Raw genomic sequence first — 21,431 nt, forward strand, 5'->3', positions numbered from 1 at the left:
TTTTACCATTTTTTACCATTTTTTTCCCATTTTTACTGGTTTTTACCACCTATACTGGTTTATACTGGTCCATACTGGTCCATACTGGTTTATACTGGTCCATACTGCTCCCTACTACCTAACCTTATACTGGTTTTTACTGGTTTTTACTGGTTTTTACTATTTTTTACCATTTTTACTGGTTTTTACCACCTATACTGGTTTATACTGGTCCATACTGGTCCCTACCACCTAACCTTATACTGGTTTTTACTGGTTTTTACTGGTTTATACTGGTTTTTACTGGTTTTTACTGGTTTTTACTGGTTTTTACCATTTTTTACCATTTTTACTGGTTTTTACCACCTATACTGGTTTATACTGGTCCATACTGGTTTATACTGGTCCATACTGGTCCCTACCACCTAACCTTATACTGGTTTTTACTGGTTTATACTGGTTTATACTGGTTTTTACCATTTTTTACCATTTTTACTGGTTTGTATCACCTATACTGGTTTATACTGGTCCATACTGGTCCATACTGGTTTATACTGGTCCATACTGGTCCCTACCACCTAACCTTATACTGGTTTTTACTGGTTTTTACTGGTTTTTACCATTTTTCCCATTTTTTCCCCATTTTTACCACCCATACTTCCCTATACTGCCTTGTACTGACGCATACTGGTTTATACTGGTTTATACTGGTTTTTACAATTTTTTCCCATTTTTTCCCCATTTTTCACACCCACACTGCCTTACACCACCTTGTACCGACGCATACTGGTTTATACTGGTTTATACTGGTTTATACTGGTTTATACTGGTTTTTACTGGTTTATACTGGTTTTTACAATTTTTTCCCATTTTTTCCCCATTTTTCACACCCATACTGCCCTATACCGCCTTGTACCAACGCATACTGGTTTATACTGGTTTGTACTGGTTTCTACTGGTTTGTACTGGTTTCTACTGGTTTGTACTGGTTTATACTGGTTTACACTATTTTTCCCATTTTTTCCCCATTTTTACCACCTGTACTGCCTTACACCGCCTTGTACCAATGCATACTGGTTTATACTGGTTTATACTGGTTTATACTGGTTTATACTGGTTTTTACTGGTTTTTATAATTTTTTCCCATTTTTTCCCCATTTTTCACACCCACACTGCCTTACACCACCTTGTACTGACGCATACTGGTTTATACTGGTTTGTACTGGTTTCTACTGGTGCATACTGGTCCATACTGGTCCCTACCACCTAACCTTATACTGGTTTATACTGGTCCATACTGGTCCATACTGGTTTATACTGGTCCATACTGCTCCCTACCACTTAACCTTATACTGGTTTTTACTGGTTTATACTGGTTTTTACTGGTTTTTACTGGTTTTTACTGGTCCATACTGGTTTATACTGGTCCATACTGTTCCCTACCACCTAACCTTATACTGGTTTATACTAGTTTATACTGGTTTCTACTGGTTTATACTGGTTTGTACTGGTTTCTACTGGTTTTTACTGGTTTTTACCATTTTTTCCCATTTTTTCCCGATTTTTCACACCCACACTGCCTTACACCACCTTGTACCAACGCATACTGGTTTATACTGGTTTGTACTGGTTTTTACTGGTTTTTACCATTTTTTCCCTTTTTTACCACCTGTACTGCCTTACACCGCCTTGTACCAACGCATACTGGTTTATACTGGTTTCTACTGGTTTGTACTGGTTTCTACTGGTTTGTACTGGTTTGTACTGGTTTATACTGGTTTATACTGGTTTATACTGGTTTGTACTGGTTTGTACTGGTTTATACTGGTTTATACTGGTTTATACTGGTTTCTACTGGTTCCAGGCCATGCCGGACCCCCGGTTGGACCCGGGCCGTTTCGCCTCCGTTCACCGCCAGGGGGGGCCGGGTTCCTCGCGCCAGGCCCCGCCCCCTTCTGGGCGTGGCTTTTGGCGCCGCCTGGCGGCCAAGAGCGGCTGCTGCTGCGGCTGCTGCGGGAACCGGCAGCGGGAGCGGGACTGGGAGCCCATCCCGGGGGAGATCCCGGGCAGGAGGGCGGCGCAGCCCATCCGTCCAGGTAAGGGTTAAAAATTCCCGGAGTTTTGGGGGGAAAAATTAAAAAAAAAACCAAAAAAATCCGGTGTTTTTTGAGGCAGGCGGCCCCTCACAAAATGGCCGCCACGGTTAAGCCACGCCCGCTTTTTCTTTCTTGCAGGTGTATTAAAAATACCTCAAAAATTTCTCTTAAATTAACTAAAAATTGCCCCAAATATCCCCCAAAAAAATCCCCCCAAAATCCCCACAAAAATGCCCAAAAATCAGCCGCCCAAAATCGTAAAAATCCCGCAGAAAATCCCCCAAATTGCTCTGAAATTCAAAAAAAAATTCCCAAAATTTCCCCCAAAACCTCCAAAAAATCCTCACAAAATCCCAAAAAATCCCCCCAAAAATCCTCAGAAATTCAAAATATAAATCCTAAAAAAATCCTCAAAAAATCCCAAAAAATACCAAAAAAAATCCCATAAATTCCTCAGAAATTCAAAATATAAACCCTAAAAAATTCCCCCAAAAATGCCTCAAAAATTCCCCAAAAATCCCCCCAAAATCCCTCAAAAAAATTGCCAAAAACCCCAAATCCACCATTTTTCCCCTCACAAAATGGCCGCCAGCCCCAACCCCGCCATTTTCCCCTCACAAAATGGCCGCCGTGGTTAAGCCAGGCCGGCTTTTATCTTTCCTGCAGGTGTATTAAAAATACCTCAAAAAATTCTCTAAAATAATTCAAAAATTGCCCCAAATATCCCAAAAAAATCCCCCCAAAATCCCCGTAAATAGCGCCAAAATCCCCACAAAAACCCCACAAAATCCCCCCCCAAAAATCGTAAAAATCCCGCAGAAAATCCCCAAAATTCCTCTGAAATTCAAAAAAAAAAATCCCAAAATTTTTCCCAAAACCCCTCCAAAAATCCTCTAAAATGACCCAAAAATCCCCCTAAATATCCCAAAAAAATCCCCCCAAATTCCCCCAAAAAATCATAAAGATCCCCAAAAAAATCCTAAAAGTTCCTGTGAAATTCCAAAAAGAAATCCTAAAAATTTCCCCCAGAAATCACCCCAAAAAATCCCATAAAATCCTCTGAATATAAAAAAAATATCACTGGAAAATCTCCCTAAATATCCTCCAAAATTCCCCAAAACCTCCAAAAAAAATCCTCCAAAAATCCCCCCCAAAAAATTCCCCTAAATTCCCCCCAAAAATCGTAAAAATCCCCCCAAAAATCCCTGTGAAATTCCAAAAAGAAATCCCAAAAATTTCACCCAGAAATCACCCCAAAAAATCCCATAAAATCCTCAGAATATGAAAAAAAAATCACTGTAAAATCCCCCTAAATATCCCCAAAAATTCCCCAAAACCTCCTAAAAAATTCCTCCAAAAATCCCCCCAAAAAATCCCCCTAAATTCCTCCCAAAAATCGTAAAAATCCCCCCAAAAATCCCTGTGAAATTCCAAAAAGAAATCCCAAATAATTCACCCAGAAATCACCCCAAAAATCCCATAAAATCCTCAGAATATGAAAAAAAAATCACTGGAAAATCCCCCTAAATATCCCCAAAAATTCTCTTAAAAGCTCCAAAAAAATCCTCAAAAAATCCCAAACAATCCCCAAAAAATCCCATAAAATCCTCTGAAATTCCAAAAAAAAAAAATCCCCAAAAATTTCCCCCAAAATCCCTCCAAAAATCCTCTAAAATAATCCCAAAAAATTCCCCCCCAAAATTGTAAAGATCCCCAAAAAAATCTTAAAAATTCCTGTGAAATTCCAAAAAGAAATCCCAAAAAATTCACCCAGAAATCGCCCAAAAAATTCTATAAAATCCTCCAAATATCAAAAAAAATCCCTGAAAATCCCCCTAAATATCCCCAAAAATTCCCCCAAAACCTCCTAAAAAAATCCTCAAAAATCCCAAAAAATCCCCCAAAAAAATCCCCAGAAATTCAAAATATAAATCCTAAAAATTTACCCCTAAAATGCCTCAAAAAATCCCCTTAAAAATCCAAAAAAAAGGCCCCTAAAAAGCCCCAAAAACCCCAAATCCGCCATTTTCCCCCTCACAAAATGGCCGCCAGCCCTTTTCCCGCCATTTTCCCCCTCACAAAATGGCCGCCAGCCCTTTTCCCGCCATTTTCCCCCTCACAAAATGGCCGCCAGCCCCAACCCCGCCATTTTCCCCCTCACAAAATGGCGGCCATGGCTAAGCCCCGCCCCTTTTCCCTTTTCCCGCAGGCCTATTGGCTCCGGTGTTGCTCCGCCCCGGCTCCTCGGCCAATGGCGTCGCTCCCCCCTAAAATCCCCCCAAAATCCCCGTAAATAGCCCCAAAATCCCCACAAAAATCCCAAAAAATCCCCTCCCCAAAAATCGTAAAAATCCCACCAAAAAATCCCCAAAATTCCTCTGAAATTCTAAAAAAAATCCCCAAAAATTTCCCCCAAAATCCCTCCAAAAATCCTCTAAAATGACCCCAAAATCTCCCCAAATATCCCAAAAAATTCACCCTAAAAATTGTAAAGATCCCCAAAAAAATCCTAAAAATTCCTGTGAAATTCCAAAAAGAAATCCCAAAAAATTCACCCAGAAAGCACCCAAGGAACCCCATAAAATCCTCAGAAAATCCAAAAAGAAATCCCAAAAATCCCCCCATTATCCCCAAAAAAATCCCTCAAAAATCCCATAAAATCCTCAGAAATTCAAAATATAAATCCTAAAAAGTTTGCCCAAAAAATCCCCTTAAAAACCCAAAAAAAATCCCCTAAAAAACCCCAAATCCGCCATTTTCCCCTCACAAAATGGCCGCCAGCACCAACCCCGCCATTTTTCCCTTCACAAAATGGCCGCCATCCCTTTTCCCGCCATTTTTCCCTTCACAAAATGGCCGCCAGCCCCAACCCCGCCATTTTTCCCTTCACAAAATGGCGGCCATGGCTAAGCCCCGCCCCTTTTCCCTTTTCCTGCAGGCCTATTGGCTCCGGTGTGGCTCCGCCCCGGCTCCTCGGCCAATCGCGTTGCTCACCACACCCAGGAGTTCGCCTGGCGCCCTCTGGTGGTGAGGAGGGGGCAGCGCTTCCATGTGGGCGTGGCCTTGCCCCGCCCCCTGCGGGAAGGGGAGGGGCTCTGCCTGGAGCTCACCCTCGGTATGCAAATGAGGGAAAATTCGGGAATTTTGAGGGGAATTTTGGGGATTTTTGGAAATTTGGGGGGTTTGGGGATTTGGGGGGAATTTTGGGGGGAATTTTGGGGAAAAATTTTGGGGTTTTAGGGTAAAAAATGGCGATTTTAGAGCCAAAAATGGGGGGAAATTGGGATTTTTTTGGGGTGGATTTGAGGGGAAAAGTTTTGGAAATTTGGGGGAAATTTTGAGGAAAAATTCGTAAAATTTTGGGAAAAATTTTGGATGGAATATAAGATTTTTTTGGGGGGAAAATTCAGGCAGTTTTTGGGCGAAAATTGGGAAATTTTGTGGGAAATTCAGGTGTTTTTTGGTGGTAAAATTGTGAATTTTGTGGGAAATTTTGGGGATTTTTGTAGGTAAAATTCACAAATTTCCTGGGATTTGGGGGGAGATTTTTTTTTGTAAATATGTAAATTTTATGCAAATTTGTACTCCCAGGCCCCAGGTGTCCAAGGGTATTGGGGAATTTGGAGGCGAATTTTGGGGCAAAATTGGGGATTTTGGTGGGAAATATTTGAATTTTGAAGGGAAATTCGGGATTTTTGAAGTGAAAATTTGCGAAATTTTGGGTAAAATTCGGTAATTTTATGAGGGGAATTTTAGGATGGAATTTTTGAATTTTGTGGGAAATTTGGTCAGGAAATTGGGAATTTTTGGGAGGAATTTTTTGGGAAAAATTTGGGAGTTTTGGGGGAAATTTTTGGGGTGAAATTTGTGAATTTTGAGGCGAAATTTGGGGGATTTTGGTGGGGATTTTTGGGGCAAAACTGAACAATTTTTGTGGGTTAATCTGCGATTTCTGAGGTAAAATTTTAAGAAATTTTGTGGGAAAATCGGGGATTTTTGGGAAAACCTGTAAAACGCTTTGGGGATATGCAAATTTTTTGCAAATTTTATGCAAATTTTATGCAAATTTTATGCAAATTTGCGTTCCCAGGCCCCAACCCCCAGGTGTCCAAGGATATTGGGGAATTTGGGGGCGAATTTTGGGGTAAAATTGGGGATTTTGGTGGGAAATATTTGGATTTTGATGTGAAATTCCAGAATTTTGGTGGGAAATTCAGGATTTTTAAAGTGAAAATTTGTGAAATTTTGGGTAAAATTTGGTAATTTTATGAGGGGAATTTTGAGATGGAATTTTTGAATTTTGTGGGAAATTTGGGGGATTTGGTCTGGAAATTTGGTATTTTTGGAGGAATTATTTGGGAAAAATTTGGGAGTTTTTTTGGGGGAAATTCAGGAAATTTTTGGGGTGAAATTTGTGAATTTTGAGGCGAAATTTGGGGGATTTTGTGGGGATTTTGGTGGGGATTTTTTGGGGCAAAACTGAACTTTTTTGTGGGTTAATCTGCGATTTCGGAGGTGAAATTTTAGGAAATTTTGTGGGAAAATCGGGGATTTTTGGGAAAAACGGTAAAATGTGCTGGGGATATGTAAATTTTATGTAAATTTTATGCAAATTTGCGTTCCCAGGCCATAACCCCCAGGTGTCCGAGGATATTGGGGAATTTGGGGGCGAATTTTGGGGTAAAATTGGGGTTTTTGATGGGAAATTCGGGATTTTTGAAGTGAAAATTTGCGAAATTTTGGGTAAAATTTGGTAATTTTATGAGGGGAATTTTGAGATGGAATTTTTGAATTTTGTGGGAAATTTGGGGGATTTGGTCTGGAAATTTGGTATTTTTGGAGGAATTTTTTGGGAAAAATTTGGGAGTTTTGGGGGAAATTTTTGGGGTGAAATTTGTGAATTTTGAGGCGAAATTTGGGGGATTTTTGGGCTGAAATCGTGGGGATTTTTTTGGGCAAAACTGAACTTTTTTGTGGGTGAATTTGCGAATTCTGAGGTAAAATTTTAGGAAATTTTGTGGGAAAATCGGGGATTTTTGGGAAAAACTGTAAAACGCTTTGGGGATATGTAAATTTTATGTAAATTTTATGTAAATTTTATGCAAATTTGCGTTCCCAGGCCCCAATCCCCAGAGTGTCCGAGGGTATTGGGGAATTTGGGGGCAAATTTTGGGGTAAAATTGGGATTTTGGTGGGAAATATTCGGATTTTGAAGGGAAATTCGGGATTTTTGAAGTGAAAATTTGCGAAATTTTGGGTAAAATTCGGTAATTTTATGAGGGGAATTTTGAGATGGAATTTTTGAATTTTGTGGGAAATTTGGGAGGAATTTTTTTGGGAAAAATTTGGGAGTTTTGGGGGAAATTCAGGAAATTTTTGGGGTGAAATTTGTGAATTTTGAGGCGAAATTTGGGGGATTTTGTGGGGATTTTGGTGGGGATTTTTGGGGCAAAACTGAACTTTTTTGTGGGTGAATTTGCGAATTCTGAGGTAAAATTTTAGGAAATTTCGTGGGAAAATCGGGGATTTTTGGGAAAAAACGGTAAAACGCTTTGGGTTATGCAAATTTTATGCAAATTTTATGCAAATTTTATGCAAATTTGCGTCCCCAGGCCCCAACCCCCAGGTGGCCAAGGGCACTCACGTCCTGGTGCCTCTGGGTGACTCCTCCCCCACGGGCTGGAGGGCGGAGCTGGATGAGGGCGTGGCCGAGCCCCTGGGGGGCGTGGCCGGGTGTGACCACGCCCTGTGGGTGGGGCTGACGGCCCCGCCCACGGCTCCCATTGGTCGGGTACCGGTTGAGCGTCAGGACCAGGACGGAGGCCGGGGAATTCGCGGCGCCGTTCGAGCCCGAGAACGATGTGGTGGTGCTGTTCAATCCCTGGTGTGAAGGTGAAAAATGGGGATTTTTTTTGGGGGAAAAAAAGGGGATTTTGGTAAAAAATAATTGGGGAAAAATTGGGAAAAAATGGGGAAAAAACGGGGGAAAAAATGGGGAAAAAATGGGGAAGATATGGGGGAAAATGGAAAAAAAGACCCTAAAAAATTGGTTTAAAATGGGGGGAAATTGGTAAAAAATTGAGGAAAAAAATGGGGAAAAAATCAGGAAAAAAGGGGGGAAAAGAGGAAAAATTGGGAAAAAATGGGGAAGATATGGGGGGAAAATGAAAAAAAAACCTAAAAAAATTGGTTTAAAATGGGGGGAAAATGGGAAAAAATTGAGGGAAAAAATGGGGAAAATCAGGAAAAAAAGGGGGGAAAAGCAGAAAAAAAGGAAAAAAATTGGGGAAAAAATTTGGAAATATGGGGGAAAAACTGGAGGGAAATTGGGAAAAAATTGGGAAAAAATTTGGGGAAAAATCAGGGAAAAAAACTGGGAAAAATTGGGAAAATTTGGGGGAAAATTGGGGGAAAAATGAGGAAAAAAATGAGGAAAAATAAAAGAAAAAAGGAGAAATATTTGGGGGAAATGGGGAGAAAATTGGGGGAAAAATGGCCCTGGGAGCCTGAGAATGATGTGGTGGTGCTGTTCAATCCCTGGTGTGAAGGTGAAAAAGGGGAATTTTTTTGGGGGAAAAAAAAGGGAATTTTGGTAAAAAATAATTGGGGAAAAAATGGGGAAAAATGGGGAAAAATTGGGGGAAAAATGGGGAAAATATGGGGGGAAAATGAAAAAAAAATCCTAAAAAATTGGTTTAAAATGGGGGGAAAATGGTAAAAAATTGAGGAAAAAAGAAGGAAAAATCAGGAAAAAATCAGGAAAAAGGGGGAAAAAAGAGGAAAAATTGGGAAAAAAGGGGGGAAAATTGGGGAAAAAATGGGGAAGATATGGGGGGAAAATGGAAAAGAAAAGGGAAAAATTGGTTTAAAATGGGGGAAATTGGTAAAAAATGAGAAAAAAATGGGGAAAAATCAGGAAAAAAGGGGGGAAAAGAGGAAAAATTGGGAAAAAATTGGGGGAAAATTGGGGAAAAAATGGGGAAGATATGGGGGAAAATGGAAAAGAAAAGGGAAAGAATTGGTTTAAATGGGGGAAAATGGTAAAAAAATTGAGAAAAAATGGGGAAAAATCAGGAAAAAAGGGGAGGAAAAAGCAGAAAAAAGAGGAAAAATTGAGAAAAAATTAGGGGGGAAATGAAAAAAAAAGGGGAAAAATTGGGGAAAAATTGGGAAAAAAATGGGAAAAAAATTGGGAAAAATTGGGAAAATTTGGCGGAAAATTTGGGGAAAATGAGGAAAAAATGAGAAAAAAATGAAAAAAAATAAAAGAAAAAAGGAGAAAAATTTGGGGGAAATGGGGAGAAAATTGGGGGAAAAATGGCCCTGGAGCCTGAGAATGATGTGGTGGTGCTGTTCAATCCCTGTGTGAAGGTGAAAAAAGGGAATTTTTTTGGGGGAAAAAAAGGGGATTTTGGTAAAAAATAATTGGGGGAAAAATTGGGGAAAATTGGGGAAAAATGGGGAAAAAATGGGGAAAAAATTGGGAAAAATTGGGGAAAAAATGGGGGAAAAATGGGGAAAAAATTGGGGAAAATCACAAAAAAATTGAAAGAAAAGGAGAAAAATTGGGGAAAAGTGTGGAAAAATTGGGGAAAAATCAGGAGGAAATGGGGAAGAAATGGAGGGAAAAATTGGGAAAAATTGGGGAAAAAATCAGGAAAAAAAGAAGAAAAATGAGAAGGAAAATGGGGAAGAAATTGAGGAAAAAATTTGGGGAAAAATGTGGGGAAAAACACAAAAAAAAAGGGGAAAATTTTGGGGAAAAGTGTGGAAAAATTGGGGAAAAAATCAGCAAAAAAATCAGGAAAAAAAAGAAGAAAAACGAGGAGGAAATGGGGAAGAAATGGAGGGAAAAAATGGGAAAAAATGGGGGAAAAATGGGGAAAAATGGGGAAAAATGAGGGAAAAAATCACAAAAAAATGAATAAAGGAGAAAAATTGGGGAAAATTTGGGGAAAATGTGGAAAATTGGGGAAAAAACTCAGGGAGAAAGGAAGAAAAATCAGGAGGAAATGGGGAAGAAATGAAGGAAAAAATGGGGGAAAATTGGGGAAAAATGTGGGGAAAATCACACAAAAAAAGGGGAAAATTTGGGGAAAATGTGGAAAAATTGGGGAAAAATCAGGAGGAAATGGGGAAGAAATGGAGGGAAAAATTGGGGAAAAATCAGGAAAAAATCAGGAAGAAAGGAAGGAAAATGAGGAGGAAATGGGGAAGAAATGCATAGAAAAATGTGGGGAAAATCAGAAAATAATGAAGAAAAAGAGGAAAAATTGGGGAAAATGTGGAAAAATTGTGGGGAAAATTGGGGAAAGTTAAAGAACGGAAAAGTTGGGGGAAAAATGGAAAAATCAGGGAAAAAATCAGGAAGAAAGGAAGGAAAATGAGGAGGAAATGGGGAAGAAATTGAGGGAAAAATTCGGAAAAAATGGGGAAAAAATCACAAAAAATGAAAAAAAAGGGAGAAAAATTGGGGGAAAATTGGGGAAAATATGGGGAAAAAATGAACAAAAAAAAAAAGGAAAATTTGGGGAAAAATGGAGAAAAAATAGAAAAAAATAAGGAAAAAAAGAAGAAAAATGAGGAGGAAATGGGGAAGAAATGGAGGAAAAAATTGGGAGGAAATGGGGGAAAATGTGGGGAAAATCACAAAAAAAATAGAAAAAAAAGGAGAAAAATTGGGGAAAAGTGTGGAAAATTGGGGAAAAAATCAGCAAAAAAATCAGGAAAAAAAGAAGAAAACGAGGAGGAAATGGGGAAGAAATGGAGGGAAAAATTGGGAAAAATTGTGGGGAAAATCAGAAAAAATGAAAAAAATGAGAAAAATTGGGGGAAATGTGGAAAATTGGGGAAAATATGGGGAAAATTAAAAGGGAAAATTTGGGGAAAAATGGGGAAAAATTGGAAAAAAATCAGGAAAAAAAAGAACAAAAATGAGGAGGAAATGGGGAAGAAATGGAGGAAAAAATGTGGGAAAAATGTGGGGGAAAATTATAAAAAAATGAAAAAAAGGAGAAAAATTGGGGGGAAAATTGGGGAAAATATGGGGAAAATAAAAAAAGGGGAAAATTTGAAGAAAATGTGGAAAAATTGGAAAAAAATGAGGAAAAAAAGAAGAAAAATGAGGAGGAAATGGGGAAGAAATGGAGAAAAATATGTGGGGAAAATCACAAAAAATAGAAAAAAAAAGGAGAAAAATTGGGGAGAATGTGGAAAAATTGGGAAAATGAAAAAAGGGAAAAATTTGGGGAAAAATTTGGAAAAAAATCAGGGAAAAATGAAGAAAAATCATGAGGAAATGGGGAAGAAATGGAGGAAAAAATGGGGGAAAAACATAAAAAAAAGGAGAAAAATTGGGGGAAAATGTGGAAAAATTGGAAAAAAATGAGGAAAAAAAGAAGAAAAATGAGGAGGAAAATGGGGAAGAAAAGGAGGAAAAAATTGGGAAAAATTGGGGAAAAAATCAGGAAAAATGAAGAAAAATGAGAAGGAAATGGGGAAGAAATGGAGCAAAAAAATGGGAAAATTTGGGGAGAAATGGGGAAAAATTGGGGAAAAAATCAGGGAATAAAGAAGAAAATGAGGAGGAAATGGGGAAGATGTGGAGGGAAAATATGGGGGAAAAATCACAAAAAAATAGAAAAAAAAGGAGAAAAATTAGGGAAAAGTGTGGAAAAATTGGGGAAAAATCAGGAGGAAATGGGGAAGAAATGGAGGGAAAAATTGGGAAAAAAATCAGGAAAAAATCAGGAAAAAAGAAGAGAAACGAGGAGGAAATGGGGAAGAAATGGAGGAAAAAAATGGGAAAAATGTAAAAAAAATGAAAAAAAAGGGGAAAAATTGGGGAAAAATGTGGAAAATTGGGGGAAAACTCAGGGAGAAGGAAGAAAAATCAGGAGGAAATGGGGAAGAAATGAAGGAAAAAATGGGGAAAAATGGGGAAAAAATGTGGGGAAAATCACAAAAAAAAAGGGGAAAATTTGGGGAAAAGTGTGGAAAAATTGGGGAAAAAATCAGCAAAAAATCAGGAAAAAAAAGAAGAAAAACGAGGAGGAAATGGGGAAGAAATGGAGGAAAAAAATGGGAAAAAATGGGGGAAAAATGGGGAAAAATTGGGGGAAAATATGGAAAAATTGGGGAAAAAATCAGGAAAAAAAGAAGAAAAATGAGAAGGAAATGGGGAAGAAATTGAGGGAAAAATGGGGGAAAATTGGGGAAAATGTGGGGAAAATCACACAAAAAAAAGGGATAATTTGGGGAAAAGTGTGGAAAAATTGGGGAAAAAATCAGCAAAAAAATCAGGAAAAAAAGAAGAAAAACGAGGAGGAAATGGGGAAGAAATGGAGGAAAAAAATGGGAAAAAATGGGGGAAAAATGGGGAAAAATGGGGAAAAATGAGGGAAAAAATCACAAAAAATGAATAAAAGGAGAAAAATTGGGGGAAAATTTGGAGAAAAATGTGGAAAAATTGGGGAAAAACTCAGGGAGAAAGGAAGAAAAATCAGGAGGAAATGGGGAAGAAATGAAGGAAAAAAATGGGAAAAAATTGGGGAAAAATGGGGAAAAAGTGTGGGGAAAATCACAAAAAATAGAAAAAAAAGGAGAAAAATTGGGGAAAATGTGGAAAAATTGGGAAAATGAAAAAAAGGGAAAAATTTGGGGAAAAATTTGGAAAAAATCAGGAAGAAAAAAGAAAAATGAGGAGGAAATGGGGAAGAAATGGAGGAAAAAATGGGGGAAAAACATAAAAAAAGGAGAAAAATTGGGGGAAAAATGTGGAAAAATTGGAAAAATCAGGAAAAAAAGGAGAAAAATGAGGAGGAAAATGGGGAAGAAAAGGAGGAAAAAATTGGGAAAAATTGGGGAAAAAATCAGGAAAAATGAAGAAAAATGAGAAGGAAATGGGAAGAAATGGAGCAAAAAAATGGGAAAATTTGGGGAGAAATGGGGAAAAATTGGGGAAAAAATCAGGGAATAAAGAAGAAAAATGAGGAGGAAATGGGGAAGAAATTGAGAAAAAAATGGGAAACAATGGGGAAAAATGTGGGGAAAATCACAAAAAAAAAAAGGGGAAAATTAGGGGAAAAGTGTGGAAAAATTGGGGAAAAAATCAGGAAAAAATCAGGAAAAAAAAGAAGAAAACGAGGAGGAAATGGGGAAGAAATGGAGGAAAAAATGGGAAAAAATGGGGGAAAAATGCGGAAAAATTGGGGAAAAATGTGGAAAAATTGGAAAAAATCAGGAAAAAAGGAAGAAAAATGAGGAGGAAATGGGGAAAAATTGAGGGAAAAATGGGGGAAAATTGGGGAAAAATGTGGGGGAAAATCACAAAAAAAAAGGGAAAATTTGGGGAAAAGTGTGGAAAAATTGGGGAAACATCAGGAGGAAATGGGGAAGAAATGGAGGGAAAAATTTGGAAAAATTGGGGAAAAAATCAGGAAAAAATCAGGAAAAAGGAAGGAAAATGAGGAGGAAACGGGGAAGAAATTGAGGAAAAAATTGGGAAAAAATGGGGGAAAAATGGGGAAAAATTGGGGAAAAAATCAGCAAAAAAATCAGGAAAAAAAAGAAGAAAACGAGGAGGAAATGGGGAAGAAATGGAGGAAAAAAATGGGAAAAAATGGGGGAAAAATGGGGAAAAATTGGGGAAAAATCAGCAAAAAAATCAGGAAAAAAAGAAGAAAAACGAGGAGGAAATGGGGAAGAAATGGAGGAAGAAAAAGGGAAAAAAATGGGGGGAAAAAAGGTGGAAAAAAGGGAATTTTGGGGCGCAGAGGACTCGGTGTACATGGAGAAAACGAGCGACCTGAGCGAGTACGTCCTGAACGAGAGCGGCCGCATCTTCTACGGCACCGAGGAGCAAATCGCCGAGAGGGCCTGGAATTATGGGCAGGTATGGGAAAAATGGGGAAATATCAGCCAGAAATGGTTCAAAAATGGCCCAAAATATCAGCCAGAAATGGTCCTAAAATTGTGGGAAAATAGCCCAAAAATTGTGGAAAATAGCCCAAATATCGGCCAAAAATGGCCCAAAAATGGCTCAAAATTCAGCCAGAAATGGTCCTAAAATTGTGGGAAAATAGCACAAAATATCAGCCAGAAATGGCCCAAAAATCAGCCAGAAATGGTACTAAAATAGACCAAAAATCAGCCAGAAATGGCCCAAAAATGGCCCAAAATATCAGCCAGAAATGGTCCTAAAATGGCCCAAAATATCAGCCAGAAATGGCCCAAAAATCAGCCAGAAATGGTCCAAAAATCAGCCAAAAATTGTGGGAAAATAGCCCAAAATATCAGCCAAAAATGGCCCTAAAATGGCCCAAAATATCAGCCAAAAATGGCCCAAAAATCAGCCCAAAATGACCCAAAAATCAGCCAAAAATGGTCCAAAATATCACCAGAAATGGTCCAAAAATCACCCAAAAATGGCCCAAAATATCAGCCAGAAATGGCCCAAAAATCAGCCAAAAATGGCCCAAAATATCCCAAAATATCAGCCAAAAATGGCCCTAAAAAGGCCCAAAAAAAGCCCAAAATATCAGCCAGAAATGGCCCAAAAATGGCCCAAAATATCACCCAGAAATGGCCCAAAAATCAGCCAAAAATGGCCCAAAAATAGCCAAAAATCAGCCAGAAATTGAGGGAAAATAGCCAAAATATCAGCCAGAAATGGCCTAAAAATCAGCCAAAAATGGCCCAAAAATGGCCCAAAATATCAGCCAGAAATGGTCCTAAATGGCCCAAAATATCAGCCAGAAATGGTCCTAAAATGGCCCAAAATATCAGCCAGAAATGGCCCAAAAATCAGCCAAAAATGGCACAAAAATAGCCCAAAAATCAGCCAGAAATTGAGGGAAAATAGCCCAAAATATCAGCCAGAAATGGCCCAAAAATCAGCCAAAAATGGCCCAAAAATGGCCCAAAAATCAGCCAAAAATGGCCCAAAAATCAGCCAAAAATGGCCCAAAAATCACCCAGAAATGGTCGTAAAATGGCCCAAAATGGCCCAAAATGGCCCAAAATATCAGCCAGAAATGGCCCCAAAATAGCCAAAATATCAGCCAAAAATGGCCCAAAAATCAGCCAAAAACTGTGGGAAAATAGCCCAAAATATCGGCCAAAAATGGCCCAAAAATCAGCCGAAAATGGCCCAAAAATGGCCCAAAATATCAGCCAGAAATGGTCCAAAAATGGCTCAAAAATCTGCCAAAAATGGCCCAAAATATCACCCAGAAATGGTCCAAAAATCAGCCAAAATATCAGCCAGAAATGGTCCTAAAATAGCCCAAAATATCAGCCAGAAATGGCCCAAAAATGGCCCAAAATATCAACCAAAAATGGCCCAAAAATCAGCCAGAAATGGCTCAAAAATGGCCCAAAATATCAGCCAGAAATGGCCCAAAAATCAGTGAAAAATCAGCCAAAAATTGTGGCAAAATAGCCCAAAATATCAGCCAAAAATAGCCCAAAAATCAGCCAAAAATGGCCCAAAAATAGCCCAAAATATCAGCCAAAAATGGTCCAAAAATGGCCCAAAATATCAGCCAGAAACGGTCCTAAAATTGTGGGAAAATAGCCCAAACTATCAGCCAAAAATGGTCCTAAAATTGTGGGAAAATGGCCCAAAATATCAGCCAAAAATGGTCCAAAAATCAGCCAAAAATTGTGGCAAAATAGCCCAAAATATCACCCAGAAATGGCCCAAATATCAGGCAAAAATGGCCAAAAATGGCCCAAAAAATCAGCCAAAAATGGTCCTAAAATGGCCCCAAAATAGCCAAAATATCAGCCAAAAATGGCCCAAAAATCAGCCAGAAATTGAGGGAAAATAGCCCAAAATGTCACCCAGAAATGGCGCAAATATCAGCCAGAAATGGCCCAAAAATGGCCCAAAATATCAGCCAGAAATGGCCCAAAATATCAGGCAAAAATGGCCCAAAAATCAGCCAGAAATAGCCCAAAAATCAGCCACAAATGGCCCAAAATATCGGCCAAAAATGGCCCAAAAATCAGCCAAAATGGTGCAAAATATCAGCCAGAAATGGTCCTAAAATGGCCCAAAAATCAGCCAGAAATGGCCCTAAAATGGCCCAAAAATCAGCCAGAAATGGCCCTAAAATGGCCCAAAATATCAGCCAGAAATGGTCCAAAATCAGCCAGAAATGGCCCAAAAATCAGCCAAAAATGGCCCAAAAATAGCCCAAAATATCAGCCAGAAATGGTCCTAAAATGGCCCAAAAATCAGCCAGAAATGGCCTAAAAATAGCCAAAATATCAGCCAAAAATGGCCCAAAAATCAGCCAAAAATGGCCCAAAAATGGCCCAAAAATCAGCCAAAAATGGTCCTAAAATGGCCCAAAATATCAGCCAAAAATGGCCCAAAAATCAGCCAGAAATGGCCCAAAATATCAGCCAGAAATGGCCCAAAAAATCAGCCAAAATATCAGCCAGAAATGGTCCTAAAATTGTGGGAAAATAGCCCAAAATATCAGCCAGAAATGGCCCAAAATTGTGGGAAAATAACCCAAAATATCACCCAGAAATGGCCAAAAATAGCCCAAAAATCCCTCAAAAATCACCCCAAAATATCCCAAAAATCACCCCAAAATCACCCCCAAAATGTCCCCAAAATTGCACTTTTCCCCTCAAAAATTTGGGCGAAATTCCCAAACCGCCACCAGGGGGCGCCATTTTGGCGCCGTTTTTTGGGATTTTTTCGCCGAATTTCGCCCAATTTTTGTCGGATTTTTTCGGGGTTTTTTTTGGGAAAATCCTTAAAATGTCCAAAAAACCCAAAATCTGCATTTTTTACCCAAAAGTTCGAGCCCGGGGTGTTGGAGGCCTGTTTTGTTCATCCTGGACCGGCGGGGGATGCCCCACAGCGCCCGAGGCGACCCCGTCATGGTGGCCAGGGTGGTGTCGGCCATGGTGAGAAAAATGGGGAAAAAAACCGGGATTTTGGGAAAATTCGGGAATTTTGGGATGTTTGGAGGATTTGGGGAAAAATTTGGGGGATTTTGGGGGAAAATTGCGAAATTTGGGGAAAATTTGGGGGAAATTTGGGGGAAATTTGGGGGAAATTGGGAAATTTTGCAGGGATTTCTGAGGGGAATTTTTGTGATTTTGGGGGAATTTTTGTGGGGATTTTGGGGTAAAATTTGGGATTTTGGAGGAATTTTTGTGGATTTTGGGAAAATTTGGGAATTTTGGGGAAATTTTGGGAATTTTGCAAGGATTTTTGGGATAAAATTTGGGTGGAAATTCGGGAATTTTGGGGGACAATTCAGGAATTTTAGGGGGATTTTTGAGGGAAACTTTTGTGATTTGGGGAACATTCTGAGGGAATTTTGGGAAAATTTGGGGAAAATTTTCGGATTTTGGGGAAAATTGGGGGATTTTTTGAGGGAAATTGGGAATTTTGCAGGATTTTTGACGGGAAATTGGGGATTTTGGGGTAAAATTTGAGGGGAAATTGAGGAATTTTGCAGGGATTTCTGAGGGGAATTTTTGTGATTTGGGGAATTTCTGAGGGGATTTTGGGGGAATTTTTGTGGGATTTTGGGAAAATTTGGGAATTTTGTGGAAAATTTGGGGGTTTTAGCAAAAATTTGGGAATTTTGCAGGGATTTTTGAGGGATATTTTGGGAAATTTGGGGATTTTTGGGGGAAATTTGGGGGAAATTAGGAAATTTTGCAGGGATTTCTGAGGGGAATTTTTGTGATTTGGGGGAATTTTTGAGGGGATTTTGGGGAAATTTTGTGGGATTTTTGGAAAATTTGGGGACTTTGGGAAAAATTTGGGAAATTTGGGAAAAATGGGAAATTTTGCAGGGATTTTGGAAGGAAATTTGGGGATTTTGAGGGAAATTTTGGGGGCAATTCGGGAATTTTGCAGGGGTTTCTGAGGGGAATTTTTGTGATTTGGGGGAATTTTTGAGGGAATTTTGGGGGAAAAATTTGGGAATTTTGGGGAAAAATTTGAAAATTTTGTGGAAAATTTGGGGGATTTGGGGGAAATTTGGGAATTTTGGGGAGATTTTTGAGGGAAATTTTGGGAAATTTGGGGATTTTTGGGGGCAAAATTCGAGGGGAAATTGAGGAGTTTTGCGGGGATTTCTGAGGGAATTTTTGTGATTTGGGGGAATTTTTGAGGGATTTGGGGTAAAAATTTGGGATTTTGGGCAAATTTTTGTAATTTTGGAAAAATTTGGGGATTTGGGGAAAATTTGGGAATTTTGCAGGGATTTTTGAGGGAAATTTGGGGATTTTGGGGTAAAATTTGAGGGAAATTCAGGAATTTTGGGGGGATTTTTGAGGGGAATTTTTGTGATTTGGGGAATTTGGGGAAATTTTTGAGGGGATTTTGGGGGAATTTTTGTGGGATTTGTGGAAAATTTGGGGACTTTGGGAAAAATTTGGGGGATTTTGGGAAAATTTGGGAATTTTGCAGGGATTTTTGAGGGAAATTTGGGGATTTTTGGGGAAATTTTGAGGGGAAATTGGGGAATTTTGCAGGGATTCCTGAGGAGAATTTTTGTGACTTGGGGGAATTTTTGAGGGAATATTGGGGAAAATTTGAAAATTTTGTGGAAAATTTGGGGATTTTAGCAAAAATTTGGGAATTTTGCAGGGATTTTTGAGGGATATTTTGGGAAATTTGGGGATTTTTGGGGGAAATTTGGGGGAATTGGGAAATTTTGCAGGGATTTCTGAGGGAATTGTTGTGATTTGTGGGAATTTTTGAGGGGATTTTGGGGGAAATTTTGTGGGATTTTGGGCAAATTCGGGAATTTTGGGACATTTGGAGGATTTGGGGGAAAAATTTGGGGGATTTTGGGGGGTTTTGTGCGGGAAAATCGCAAAATTTTGGGGAAAATTTGGGGGAAATTGGGAAATTTTGCAGGGATTTCTGAGGGGAATTTCTGTGATTTTGGGGAATTTGGGGGAATTTTTGAGGGGATTTTGGGGGAATTTTTTTGGGATTTGTGGAAAATTTGGGAATTTTGTGGAAAATTTGGGGGATTTGGGGAAAAATAGGAAATTTTGCAGGGATTTTGGAAGGAAATTTGGGGATTTTGGGGAATTTTGAGGGGATTTTGGGGGGAAATTTGAAAATTTGGAATTTGGAATTTTTGGGAATTTTGACACGAACATTTCCAGGAATTTCAGGATCTTTAGGGCTGATTTTTGCTGGGAATTTCCATCATTTTCCACCCAGAATTTTCGCGTTTTTAGTCGGAATTTTTGCATTTTTTCCCCAAAAAATTCCCAAATTTTTTGGGGGGTAAATTCCCCAATTTTTCCCCTTTTTCCCAGGTGAATTCCCTGGGAATATTTGGAATATTTGGGGCTAAATTTTTGGCTTTTTGGCAAATTCCTTTTGGGCTTTTTTTGAGGCGTTTTGGGGCTGGAATTCTCCGGGAATTTCGAGGAATTTTTATGGGGATTTTTTTTTTTTTTTTGAGGAGGAATTTGAGATTTGGGAATTTGGAATTTTTGGAAATTTTCACCTTTTCCCACCACCATTTCCAGGATCTTTAGGGCGGATTTTTGCTGGGAATTCCCATCATTTTCCACCCATTTTCGCCCGAATTTTCGCCGTTTTTCGCCCGAAAAATCCCGAATTTTTTTGGGGTAAATTCCGAATTTTTTCCCCCTTTTTTCCCAGGTGAATTCCCTGGACGACAGCGGGGAATATTTGGAATATTTTGGGGCCAATTTTTGAATTTTTGCCAAATTCCTTTTGGGGCTGGAATTTCGAGGATTTTTGGGGAAATTTTTTGGGTTTTTTTTTTTTTTTTTTTGGGGAAGAATTTTGGAATTTTGGAATTTTTGGAAATTTTCACCTTTTCCCACAACATTTCCAGGATCTTTCGGGCGGATTTTTGCTGGGAATTTCCATCATTTTCCACCCATTTTTTGCCGGAATTTTCGCGTTTTTCGCCCGAAAAATCCCAAATTTTTTTTGTAAATTCCCGAATTTTTCCCCCTTTTTTCCCAGGTGAATTCCTTGGATGACAGCAGGGAATATTTGGAATATTTGGGAAATTCCTTTGGGGTTTTTTGAGGCCTTTTGGGGCTGGAATTTTTTGGAATTTCGAGGAATTTTTATGGGATTTTTTTTATTTTTTGGGGGGGGAATTTGAGAATTTGGGAATTTTGGAATTTTTGGAAATTTTCACCTTTTCCCACCAACACTTCCAAGATCTTTAGGGCGGATTTTTGCTGGGAATTTCCATCGTTTTCCATCGTTTTCACCCAGAATTTTCGCGTTTTTTGCCCGAATTTTTGCGTTTTCCGCCGGAATTTTCGCCGTTTTTCGCCCGAAAAATCCCAAATTTTTTTTGTAAATTCCCGAATTTTTTCCCCCTTTTTTCCCAGGTGAATTCCCTGGATGACAGTGGGGAATATTTGGAATATTTGGGGTGAATTTTTGGGAAATTCTTTTGGGGTTTTTTGAGGCGTTTCGGGGCTGGAATTCTCTGGGAATTTTGAGGAATTTTTTTATTTTTTGGGTGAAAATTTTGGAATTTTGGAATTTTTGGAAATTTTCACCTTTTTCCACCAAACATTTCCAGGAATTTCAGGATCTTTAGGGCGGATTTTTGCTGAGAATTTCCATCGTTTTCCACCCATTTTTGACCAGAATTTTCACATTTTTCCCAAAAATTCCCATTTTTTCCCCAAAAATTCCCAAATTTTTTTTGGGGTAAATTCCCCAATTTTTTCCCCTTTCCAGGTGAATTCCCTGGGAATATTTGGGGGTGAATTTTTGAATTTTTGGCAAATTCCTTTTGGGCTTTTTTTGAGGCGTTTCGGGGCTGGAATTTTTTGGGAATTTTGAGGAATTTTTATGGGATTTTTTTTATTTTTGAGGAGGAATTTGAGAATTTTGGAATTTTGGAATTTTTGGAAATTTTCACCTTTTCCCACCACCATTTCCAGGATCTTTAGGGCGGATTTTTGCCGATAATTTCCATCGTTTTTCGCCGGATTTTTCGCGTTTTTCACCCAGAATTTTCGCGTTTTTCGCCCGAATTTTCGCCGTTTTTCGCCCGAAAAATCCCAAATTTTTTTGGGGTAAATTCCCGAATTTTTTCCCCTTTTTTCCCAGGTGAATTCCCTGGACGACAGCGGGGTCCTGGTGGGGAACTGGACCGGGGATTATTCCCAGGGCACGAACCCCTCGGCCTGGGCCGGCTCCGTGGGGATCCTCAGGAGCTTCCACGGCTCCGGAGCCCCCGTGCGCTACGGGCAGTGCTGGGTGTTCGCCGGCGTGGTCACCACTGGTTCGTACTGGGTTATACTGGGAGGGACTGGGAGGGGAGAAATGGGGAAAAAAATGGGGGAAAAAGA

At 39.1% G+C, this 21,431-nt stretch overlaps 1 protein-coding gene across 1 annotated transcript in view; it reads left to right on the top strand.

The window, feature by feature from the left end:
* Window positions 1-7,745: 7,745 nt before the first annotated feature.
* The window catches only part of LOC143696647 (uncharacterized), a 21,359-nt gene continuing 7,673 nt past the window's right edge, over window positions 7,746-21,431 (top strand). Inside the window, exons 1-4 of the mRNA XM_077193222.1 lie at window positions 7,746-7,967; window positions 13,850-13,968; window positions 16,895-17,003; window positions 21,190-21,279. Of these exons, the coding sequence (XP_077049337.1) occupies window positions 13,864-13,968; window positions 16,895-17,003; window positions 21,190-21,279 (304 nt within the window). The 5' untranslated portion in view covers window positions 7,746-7,967; window positions 13,850-13,863. The remainder of the gene's footprint in view (window positions 7,968-13,849; window positions 13,969-16,894; window positions 17,004-21,189; window positions 21,280-21,431) is intronic.

Source organism: Agelaius phoeniceus, chromosome 37 (assembly GCF_051311805.1).
Source record: "Agelaius phoeniceus isolate bAgePho1 chromosome 37, bAgePho1.hap1, whole genome shotgun sequence".
NCBI lineage: Eukaryota > Metazoa > Chordata > Aves > Passeriformes > Icteridae > Agelaius > Agelaius phoeniceus.